Source organism: Phalaenopsis equestris, unplaced genomic scaffold (assembly GCF_001263595.1).
Source record: "Phalaenopsis equestris unplaced genomic scaffold, ASM126359v1 Scaffold001048, whole genome shotgun sequence".
NCBI classification, from domain to species: domain Eukaryota; kingdom Viridiplantae; phylum Streptophyta; class Magnoliopsida; order Asparagales; family Orchidaceae; genus Phalaenopsis; species Phalaenopsis equestris.
The window spans coordinates 112,518-123,613 of record NW_018165487.1 but is presented as its reverse complement, the minus strand read 5'-3'; the positions used below and the strand labels follow the sequence as shown (position 1 = coordinate 123,613).

At 32.5% G+C, this 11,096-nt stretch overlaps 1 protein-coding gene across 1 annotated transcript in view; it reads left to right on the top strand.

The window, feature by feature from the left end:
* Positions 1-1,293: 1,293 nt before the first annotated feature.
* Positions 1,294-11,096, top strand: part of LOC110032885 (cysteine-rich and transmembrane domain-containing protein A-like) — a 24,418-nt gene continuing 14,615 nt past the window's right edge. Inside the window, exons 1-2 of the mRNA XM_020736663.1 lie at positions 1,294-1,374; positions 1,616-1,847. Coding sequence (XP_020592322.1) covers positions 1,368-1,374; positions 1,616-1,847 — 239 coding nt within the window. The 5' untranslated portion in view covers positions 1,294-1,367. The remainder of the gene's footprint in view (positions 1,375-1,615; positions 1,848-11,096) is intronic.

Below are 11,096 nucleotides of genomic sequence, written 5' to 3'. Positions count from 1 at the left end.
CATGCAAGATTCAAATAATGATTTACCCATGATAATGTAATAGATTCTATAATTATTTAACGATCACTTAAATAATAAGATGATTATCCTAATATGTGATAGAAATAAAATTAATTTATGAAATATAAAGCATCCACATTAAATAATTTACAGATATTTAAATTAAGAAAACTTATATATTTAAATAATATTTAAAAATATTTCATACCATTAAATTTGTCATAATTTAAATGACCAATTATTTTTCATAATTCCTTAAAATTCTACTTCTCATTAGAGAATTAATGCTTTAAAAATTAATTTAAAATGTCAGAACATATTAGTAACACCTAAAATGACATATTAGCTAAAGAAACTCCAAATGAACTACTAAATTAAATCATCAACAATTCATCAAAACAGATTCATTCCGGTGTGATTTGAGGTTAAACCGAACCGAGCAATTATAGTTCAAGCTTTAGGCTCTAATTAGGGCAGCTTATCCTCTGCGACAACGTTTTGCAAACACTACCTCACCATTTGGAAACTGCGTTTGAGAAGTTTATCGAAAATGCAGTTGGTTTTTTACACTAAACAAGAAAAGCGGGTAAAACCTCGTGGCACATATTTTCAGATAAACAACTTTTCTAGATAAACACAAATACAACCTCTCCAGCAAACGCATTTTCTGTCCGGACATCTTTCGGGATTATTGAAAATAAATCTAAAATAATCTGAAAATAGCTCATGAATACCTGCGCCGCACGTAGAGCTACGTCAGGAATACGTACAGAAAAATTTTTGCTCCTCAGCAGCTCAATTTGATGCCAATTTTATAACCGTAATAATCCCTCATTTATGATCTCCAGTAGATATTATCTCACAGCTTGCCTTCGTGACTAAGGAAGCAAGCAGATGTCACTCATTTAAGCTAGCAAAAAAAAAAAAAAAAAAAATTACAAAGCTACCACCAAATTCTTATATATTTATATATCTAATATCTTTTTCTTTTTTCGTTGACGCTGCCATAAACTCTTCCATCATTCTACACCATCCATTCGTCATATTACCAAATCATATGTAGTTATACCATCCAGGTTCCATAAACGCGAACCTCGGATGCTCTGCTCCATCGGTTTCCTAACACCAGCAGCGGCGTTTGCAAGAGAGAGAGAGAGAGGAAGAAGCCGATATGAGCTACCAGCAAGCCCCAACTTCCTATCCTCCACCAGGCAGTTCACTTCACTCCCATCTTTCTTTTCATTCTTCATCTTTTCTTTGATCTTCTGGTGATCTGCTCTTTTTTCTGAAGTTTTCAGCACGGATTCTTCTTTAATCTACGCTCCATATTTTCCGCTTTGATGTTCTGATTCGTATGCGGAAAGGAAATGGAGGGTTTGTGATATCGAATCACTGGTTGTAGGCCAATAGATGTTATTTTAGATCGTCTCATGCAGGAGCATCATTATTCGCATTTTCTTCATTTTAGTAATTTTCCCCAAATTATGCCCTGGCTTGATACCCTTCGGCGTTCTAGAGATTGCTGGATTGATTTGTAGCGTATTGATTTTAATTGATGTTTGTGGATGAGAAAATTGATGATTTGGGTTCTTTTTTTTTTAATTATTTGTTTTAGGTTATAGCCATCCTTATCCTCCGCCACCTCCTCAAACTGGCTACGCTTATCCTGGCCCTGCTCCGCCTTCTGGGTTTTATCCTCCGCCCCCGCAGCCTCCGGGCTATCAGAGCTACTTCAATGATGACTATGGTCAGCCAGGACCACCGCCACCTCAACCTCCTTCTCAGATGTATTATCACCACCATCACCAGCATGAAGATGACTCCTGCCCCTCTTTTATGAAGGGATGGTAAGATAATCGACAAATACTTTCTTTTGTTCTGTTGTCAATTACTTCTCCTGTGGAGATGTGACATGCAGTGTGCTTCTATTTGCGTCAGAGAAAATGCCTAGTTTATTTAGCGGGTGTAATCTATGGTAAAAGAATGCCTGCACTAAACTCTTGCATCTTGCTAGCTAGAATAGAACTTATCTCCCACAAATTATGCAGAAAATGCCTTAATTTCTGCATATAATTATAAGGAAATGCCATCATCAATCATATAATTTCCCTGAAGCTGCTTAAATCATGAGAAATCTGTTTTATTTATTTATTTATTTATTTTTTGATTTTGCTGCACAGCATATATTTTGAGGTGCGTACATTTGGTTTTGGAGCACATATTTATTTTGAATAACCGTGAGTTGATTCTCCAAGAGTGTAGCTATGTCAAAGAAATGGGAAAAGAAGCTAAAACAGGATTTAGAAACTTCGTTCATAGAATTTTTCTATTGATACTCTTCTGTTGGATTTCTTCCCTGTAATACTATAATCACCTGAGAAACTACATTCATACAATTTTAATATCAGCAATTTATTCGCAGGATTTATTCATGGCTTATAATAGGCGTTGAGATAATGATCTATTGCAAATTCTCATCATTCCTAGTTGTGGCTACGATACAATTCATGGCCAATAAGGAAATGCCCTCTAACATGTCTTCTACATTGCTAGAACTCAACCCAAGTACACAAACCTCAAAAAATATTGTTTCCGGTGTCTGAAACTCCAAGGTGATTTATAATGATACTCATAGGAAAATTCTATAAGTTGTTGGCAATTGAAAAACAGTTTGGCCACTTTTCTTAAAATTGGAAGCCCCAACTGTTGACTCTTTTTCAGAATCCTTGGTGTTTTGAAAAAATAACCCCTTGGTAGTATAGGTATAATAGTGGTAAATTTCTCTGGCATGGGATGATGAGATAAATTCCCTGGATTGATAAGGAAATGTACGTTTTAGGAGCCTCAGTGTATTGTTCCAATCCAAAGCAACTTGGAACTTGTAGTTAGGGGTGTAAACGAACCGAACACGAACGAACAAAGCTTGTGCTCGTGTTCGGTTCGTTTAAAATTTAGTTTGTTTGAAATAAGCTCGTGTTCGTTTCTTAACGAACGAGCCGAACACGAACCGAACACGAGCTGTTCGCGAACGACGAGCCAGTTTGACATCCCTAATATTAATATATAAAAATAATATTATATATTAATTGTATAACTTATATTATATAAATATACAATATCTATATTAGTATATTACTACTATAGTATATTAATATATTATTATTATTATTATTTTATTATATATTATAATTTATAAAATTTAATGTTTTAAAATATAATAAATTTTTTATATATAATTATTTTATATTATTTTATATTTCAAACAATAACGATTCGAACACGAACGAACGCATCACTGTTCGTGTTTGGTTCGTTTAACTAACCGAACGAAAAAAATTTGTTCGCGTTTGTCTCGTTTACTTATCGAAAGAATCGAACACGAACTCATTGACGAACCGAACACGAACTGTTCGCGAACAACAAACTTTTTTGACAGCCCTACTTGTAGTCTATGCATAAATCACGTGGCAGACATATTTCTTTTGAGGACCTTCCGACAATCTGAATTATTGATAAGGTCGATTAGAGATTTTTAATGACATTGCATTGGATTTTTAAAATGTTTGTTTTTCTAGTGTTTATCTTATTGATAGATTTTTTTAATATTCTGATGCCCAATTGTAATTAAATGTTCAGATACATCACTTCGTTTGTTTTGTAACTAGTATAAGATATAATGAACTGTATTGATGGAAATTTTTTATAATATACTTATGTTACCTGACTTTCTCTTAAATTTTCCTTTGAAAAAAAATATGAATTGGATTCTTATGTATGATTGACTAATTAAATCATGAATGATTATGATTTTATCATCCGATCATGATTATACCAAAGTTATTTAAGACATTGATATTTGACCATCTAATCTATTGACGAAGGCTTAAATTGGTGGTTATTCTCAGGCACACCATCATGAGAAGATTTAAGTCAGCATATTCTATCAACAGACAATTCAATAATTAAAAGTTTAATAATCCAAATTGCGAGGTAGATAAATTTATACCATTAGATGAAAATTGAAAGGACAAAAAGTGTACTCTGTTTGCTAGTCCAAGTAGCTTTATATAGACGATCAATCCTTGATGTGAACAAGATTGAATTGTTCTGGATATGATTGAATTTGAATTTGCTTTAATAAATTTTATTTCTTTATATTTTATTCAAGTTATTGTTGCTTATACCGTGTAGTCGGTTTAGGAAAGAACAAAGCTGAATCACAATTTAAAACTTTTCCAAGTAAATTTTCCCTCCCACACACAGGTTTTCAACTTTAAGAAACTACAAATATTGAGATTTGGAGATGCGAACAAATTTTTACTACTGTTTAGATGCGAATAAAAATTGAAGGCAAAATTTTTGAAAACAAAATGAGACTCTAAATCAAAGGGAAAATTTTGCAACAAGAAAACGTTGCAATGTACCTTTTTTTTGATTGATGGATCTTAAGGCTTCCTCCAAATAATTTTCTATTTGTTTTCTATTTGCTGTTGTAATGTTCGAGAACCTTTATTTATAAATTTTTGAAGTTTTGTTTTAATATTTGATTTAGCTTGCTTATTAATCATTTAACCACTAGCTAGGTAGATTTAAAAACAACTAATCTCTATTTGAGCTCTTCGGTATGTTGCCTAGTAATTTGGTTTGTTGCCAAGAGCCATGTATGGTAGGCTAAATGGTTGTTAGCAGGGCTTGAATTGTAGTAGTTATCATGTGATGTTTGGAAGAAGATTGTCAGTATAAATTGCCTAAGTAGTCTTATTGTTAATTGAGAGGCTTGGACATAAAGGACTAAAGCTGACTATTGTATGTTGAACACTTTTATTTGGAGAAGAATCTTTGGATACTTCTAGCAGCGAGTGACCATGATCCACTCTACTAGATCAAGCTTCCAGTTGTTTTTTTGCAATTTGTCCCTTGAAATGTTTTTTTTTTTTGCTTGAATGATAGGAAGTGAGATAAAGAAGAAGAATTAGAGATGCCTGGATGTACATCATTTGTTTAAATTATAACTCTTGAATTATAGCATCCCATGCAATATATAAGAGTTGATCTTAGCCAATGAAGGTGTTATTATTTCTTAACCTTAGTGATGAGTGAGGCTGTTGGAGAGTTTAGTCACCGTGATTAAGGGTTGAGTGGAGAGGGAACTTATGCATTAGTCCTTCATGACTACATTTTGGTTGTAACTAATTGAAATGTAACACTTTTTCTGTCTTTTGAGTTGCTTTTTATTATTTCGTAGTTTCCTTCTACCTTGATTGTTGCATAAATTGTGTTAACACTTTTGTGATGCTTAGAATGCTATGTTGACAATTTGGACATCTGGATGAATTGAACCCTTGTACCACATGAATGTGATGGACATGTGTATGAAAGTGCCTAGTAGAGGTTGTTTTGGAAGGCAATGACCTTCATTGTAAAGTATTGAATTTACAAATGCACGGCTAAGGATATCTCTTTGGAAGGCTGTGACCCATATAAAAGCTTGGATATTTCTAAAGACTCGTGAGACCCCACTATGACACAACATTTATGAATATGGTATTATCAAATGCATAATTAAATGGATATGTACATCATATTCTTGTGATTGATTCATTTGAGCCCTTGTTAGGCTATTGAGAGCTTTAGAATTTTGATATTTCCTTGCACTTAATGATCCATTTATATTAATAACTTTATAATGTTTTGGTAATTCTATTCTCAAAATTTATTTCACTCCCGTTATTTATATCTCCAATGAGCAGTCGACTGTTGGCGGGGTGGGCACAAAGAAGTTTGGGGGAGTTCATGCTTAGTAGAGCAAAATTTTGAGTTAATCCTACTATCTATAAGGCTTGTGCTTCTAATAGTTGAACTCCGATTTATTTTGATATAAGGTCATGGGTACTCTATTCTTCTTTCAAAGAATCTCTTCAATTTTAAAATGCCTTGATTTTTTATTTCGTTTAGCCATTTGGATATTCTTACGTCTAATTCTCCTAAACATAAATATTACTTGCCATCAAGTAATTTAATTCATAAAGTTAATGATAGTTTGAAACTTAGGATTTGAGGGTTCTTTAGTAATGAGGTAATAAGTCATTCAAGGTGCATAAACCTCTTCCTAAGATTGAATTTTTTTAGAAACCCCTAATTTCCCAACATAATTCGTGTTAGTATACTTTCTATATAATTACCCCTAAATCACTTATGCATTGTTGACTAAAATAAGATTTCCTTTCAAATATATATAATTCAATTTGACTAATCAATAAAATAATGCTAATTCAGTTATTATCTCCTTGAATTCAGTATTTTGAATTTATAGTTAAGGAGGTTCTTTTTTTCCTTACTTATGTTAAGAGAGTCGATGTTTTAGATTCTACTTTTTTTAAGAAAGACAAAGGTAGACTTAAAAAGACCTGGGCATATTGTATAAAAACCGATCTTAATCTGTTAAAATTAAATGAAAATATGACACTCAATAGGACGCAATGTAGAAAGAGGATTCATGTAGCCGACTCCACTTAGTGGAATAAAGGCTTTTTGTTATTGTTGTTGTTGAGGTTCTTGATTCTCTTACTTTAGAAAGGGTGTTGGTACTAATTTTAAAATTCAAGCTTGACCTCAAGCTTTTTTTCTAGAACTGCTAAATAATTTTCTTTTTCACTTTAGCTTTCATAATTTTTCCTTTTCTTTTAAATTTTTACTATTTTCCTTCTTAAATTTCATCGATGATTATTATATTTAGTTAAGCTCTTCTTTAATGATTTTGAATACCAACTCTTTCTTTGGCTAATTCTCAGTTATCTCCTAACTTATTTTAAAATATTGAAATTCAATAGATTTTAACTGAAAAATAATTTATTTGAATTGAGTAGTTATTAATTTTTATATATTTGATAAGTTAATTTTTATATTTAGTCAATCTCAGGCTAAGTGTTTAGAAATTTTTATATACAAGAGTAATTAATGAGAGTTAAAGGTCAATTATTATGGAATCACTAATAGTTTTTAAACTTAATGAATATTTATATTATCTCTACTGATTTTCTTAACTTCTCATTAAATCACTCTGAACCCTAATTAAATCAACCATTTTTTATTGGAATTCTAAGATTCAGATATCAACTTTTACTTTAGGGCACAATTTTTACACAAACATCTCTCCCCAAAACTTTTTTACACATGCAGATAATTGGGTAAAAAAATAATTAAATAGGTATAACATGAATGTGTAATAACAAAACAATAAATATACACGTGAGAGTAAGCATATATGACCAAAATGAAAAGTAAAACACAAATAATAGTAAACACCAAATCACATCACAACTAGAAAAACCTCAATGAATCACATAATAAAACAAAATATTGCAAGAAAATAAGTAGTGCTTGTCACAAATTCAAATGAAAAGTCCACCAATCTTAGTATCAATTGCAAAATCACATGTCAAATATAACATCCACATAAATGTCAATCATAAATAAAATAAAAGAAAATAAACACAACAAAAAATCAGGCACAGTAGAGCAGTTAGCAAATCCAAGTATCAAACCTATCAGCACTTATCATCATCATCCTCCATGGGCTCAACATTCTCACCATAATAGTGGAATGGTGGTGCATTCGAAGCTGAGCAGTCCTAGACCCTTTCTGTGTCTAGCTGTACCGGATCATCTTTCCATGTGTATTGAAAGTCTGCACATGGTAGTCGTGTTCTTATCGATGTTGATCAACATAAAAATCAAACTTCTGGCCCATGTCGTGCTGCTACAATTGCGGAATTACAATATCATTACACTGGGTGTTCAACTTTTCTGAAATAGCGGTAAAGGAGGAAGAAAGTTGGAGTCGTGAAGGGGCAGATCTTGATTTCTCATCGCTTAAAAGATGTCATACTGTAGGTCCTAATGGTCTTCTTTGTAATGAGCTTGTTAGGTTAGGATGTAACTGTTCCTCCTAAGACGTAGTTCACCTCAACCTTTAAACACAACAAAAAAATCACTGAAGGATGACCAAGATCAATCGTTGTACCCCCTTAGTGATGCCATGATCAACAGTATTAATGATAATCCCAACATCTATTGACTTCTCATTTTGAATGAAATAGTTTTAAAACACCCTTTCTCGTGTCACCTCACTCACATTATTCAAAGAGAAAATTTCAACAGAAATAAATTTATGCCACTTCTACTCGACATTCATAACAGAGGAAGGAAAATTACCAATTTTTGGTCATGAAAATGCCAAGAGTCACAGTAGTAAGTCAAAAAGGTAGTAATCTCAGTCAGATCTGCATCCGAAGACATGAAAATGAAATATTTGTCATGACGAATGTCATGGAGTGCAAAGATAGAATTGATTTTTGCTGAACTAAAATTGACAAAAACTTCTTCATCCTTATGCTCTTTAGCATTTGCATAAAACTCTCTAATTTCAAGAATTACCATCACCCGGTCTCATAATTTGGTTCTTGCACATTCTAAAGATATTGGATCTATCCCAAAAGTAAAATCTGACAGCAGATATAAACTTTCTTCTCTTGGTACGACAAATCATATGGAATGATTCTCCTGACAATGAAATTCATAATATCTGTCTACCATGATATCAAGGAATGTTCTGATCAATGATCGAAAGGAGCAGCTCGTCAGGAAAACTCATTAATTTTATCGAATAAATTCTCAGAAATTTTCTGCTCAAGCCTATACAGGTGACAACCCACTATTCTTAGTATCCTTCCTATCTACCATCTCTATATCAAACTCCTATAATAAAAGCAACCATCAGTTCCAATAAGATATGATATTCTTTTTAATTACAAGTTATTTGATAGCGGGGTGGTCAGTGTAAGTTTTAACTGGTTTCTATCAGGTAGGATATAAATTTATGAAATGCATATATCATGACGAGGAGCTCTTTCTATATGATAGTGTAATTAAATTGAGTTTGACTAAGAGTTATACTGCCATAATATATTACATGAAAAGCCTTGTCCCACCTTTGGCCTAACACAACTCTACAACATAATCACACAGAAGCTCAAATGAAAATTTTCAATCCAGGACAACAATAACAGACACAATGAATAATTTTTTCTTCATATGTTGGAAGACTGTTAGACACTTTTCATCGAGAACAAAGTGTACGTCCTTCACTAATAGGTGGACACAGGCTTCGAAGTTTTATAGATCGTAATGCTACATGCCCTAAATCTTTTTTAATCTCTCTAACGGAAGTAGGTGGCGGCAATTTCTCTATAACCTTAATTTTGACCTATTCTACTTCCATGCCTTTCTCTGACACCCTATGCTAAAAAAAATTTCTTTAGTCACCGTAAATTGACATTTTTTCTAATTTAGTGCTAAATTAATCTCTCACATCTTTACAAAACTTTAACAAGATGTTCAAAGCATCAGATGTGCCACATACAAAAAAGTCATCCATGAAAATCTCAATCTTTTTTTATCAAATTCAAAAAAATAAACATCATACACCTCTGAAAAGTGACAAGAGTATTGCAATGTTCGCAGAACATTCTCGTAAAGGCAAATGTTCCATAGGAACTAGTGAAAGTAGTCTTTTTATGATTTTCTGGAGCTATGCGAATTTAATGTAACCAGAATAACCAACTAGAAATAAAAGTAAGGGTGTTCTGCTAAATTATCAACTATTTGGACGAGAAAAGACAAGAAAATGATCTTTATAGTTGTTTTATTCAATTTAATATAGTCTATATAGATCCTCCAACAAGTGACGCCTAGTGGTATAAGTTTTTTCCTATAGTTCTCTGCTACTTTCACTCCATTCTTTTTGGGTACACAATGAATCGGGATAGCCTAAACACTATTCGAAATAAGATAAATAATTTCTGCATCTAACCACTTCAGGATTTCTTTTTTAACTACCTTCTACATCACTGTGCTTAGCCTCCTTTGAGGATCAACCTTCGGTTCATGATCTTTCACTTTTAATATTATATGCATGCATAAGGAAGGGCTAATACTCTTAATATTTGCTAAACTCAAAGGCCCTCCTAAAATTTCTCAAAACTCTCATCAACTTTGCTTCTTGCAAATCCTTCAAAACAGCTGAAATAATACTAAGTAAAATTGAAGACTCCTAAGAATTGCATATTTTAATTGCCTTGGGAGAACATTACGTTCTAATTTAGAAGCTTCTATTACCGAAGGAGCTAAAGGCTTAACATTAACTATGGTGTCTAGAATATTAAATTTATCTTTAACTACTCTAGTGGTTGCCTCTAATAGTAGGGCATATCATTTCCTAACAACGACACCAAAAATTTAATGTTGCAATGCTGTGAAGCAGAGACCAATCATGCAAGTATATATGTCGATCAAGTAGTATATAAATTTTTGAGTCTGTTTATTGATCCCACAAATAACTTATTAATTTTCAAAAAGGTGTTTGTTCTAATTTACCATTCTTAAGTCTAGGTTGAAAAGTCTAAGTTTTTGAGAATTTTAAAGTGTTTAATTCTAAAATTGTGGAAACAAAAACCTAAGTGATGAGAGTAGGGTTTTTTATCAAATGTGAGAACCTCCCTTGAATTAGACCCCAAGTAGTGATTCAAATTTTTGTTAACAATTGGGAACAAATCTACTTATTCTCTTCCAAGGTCATAAGAAGGCTTGAAGTTTCTTATTATAATTTAGTCTCCTAATCAACTCATCCACCACATCTACTCTATAACATGTATTTTGGGGATTCTCCATTGATTTTAAAATGTGAAAGGTCTATTTAGAATCACTTTATGTTTTCTATTTTTATTTTTCTTTTTAGTCAGTTTTATTTTTATTTTGTTTTCTGTTTTCTGTTTTTAGAAAAAAACATTTGGTACTAGTATGATTTATTTATTTTTTTAAATAAAAAATATAAAAATATTTGGGTATTTTTTATTTTTTTTAAAACTATACTTTTTACAAAACAGTTGTCCTTGTGTGCTTCAATATTAAACTTTGTCACCCGTGACATATACTGCATTTTCCTTGCTCCACCTAACACAAAGCATTACCCGTGGGCGGGCGGGCAGTAGGCAGGGCCTGCGGTGACATGCGGGCAACAGATGGTGGCTGGGGCGGCG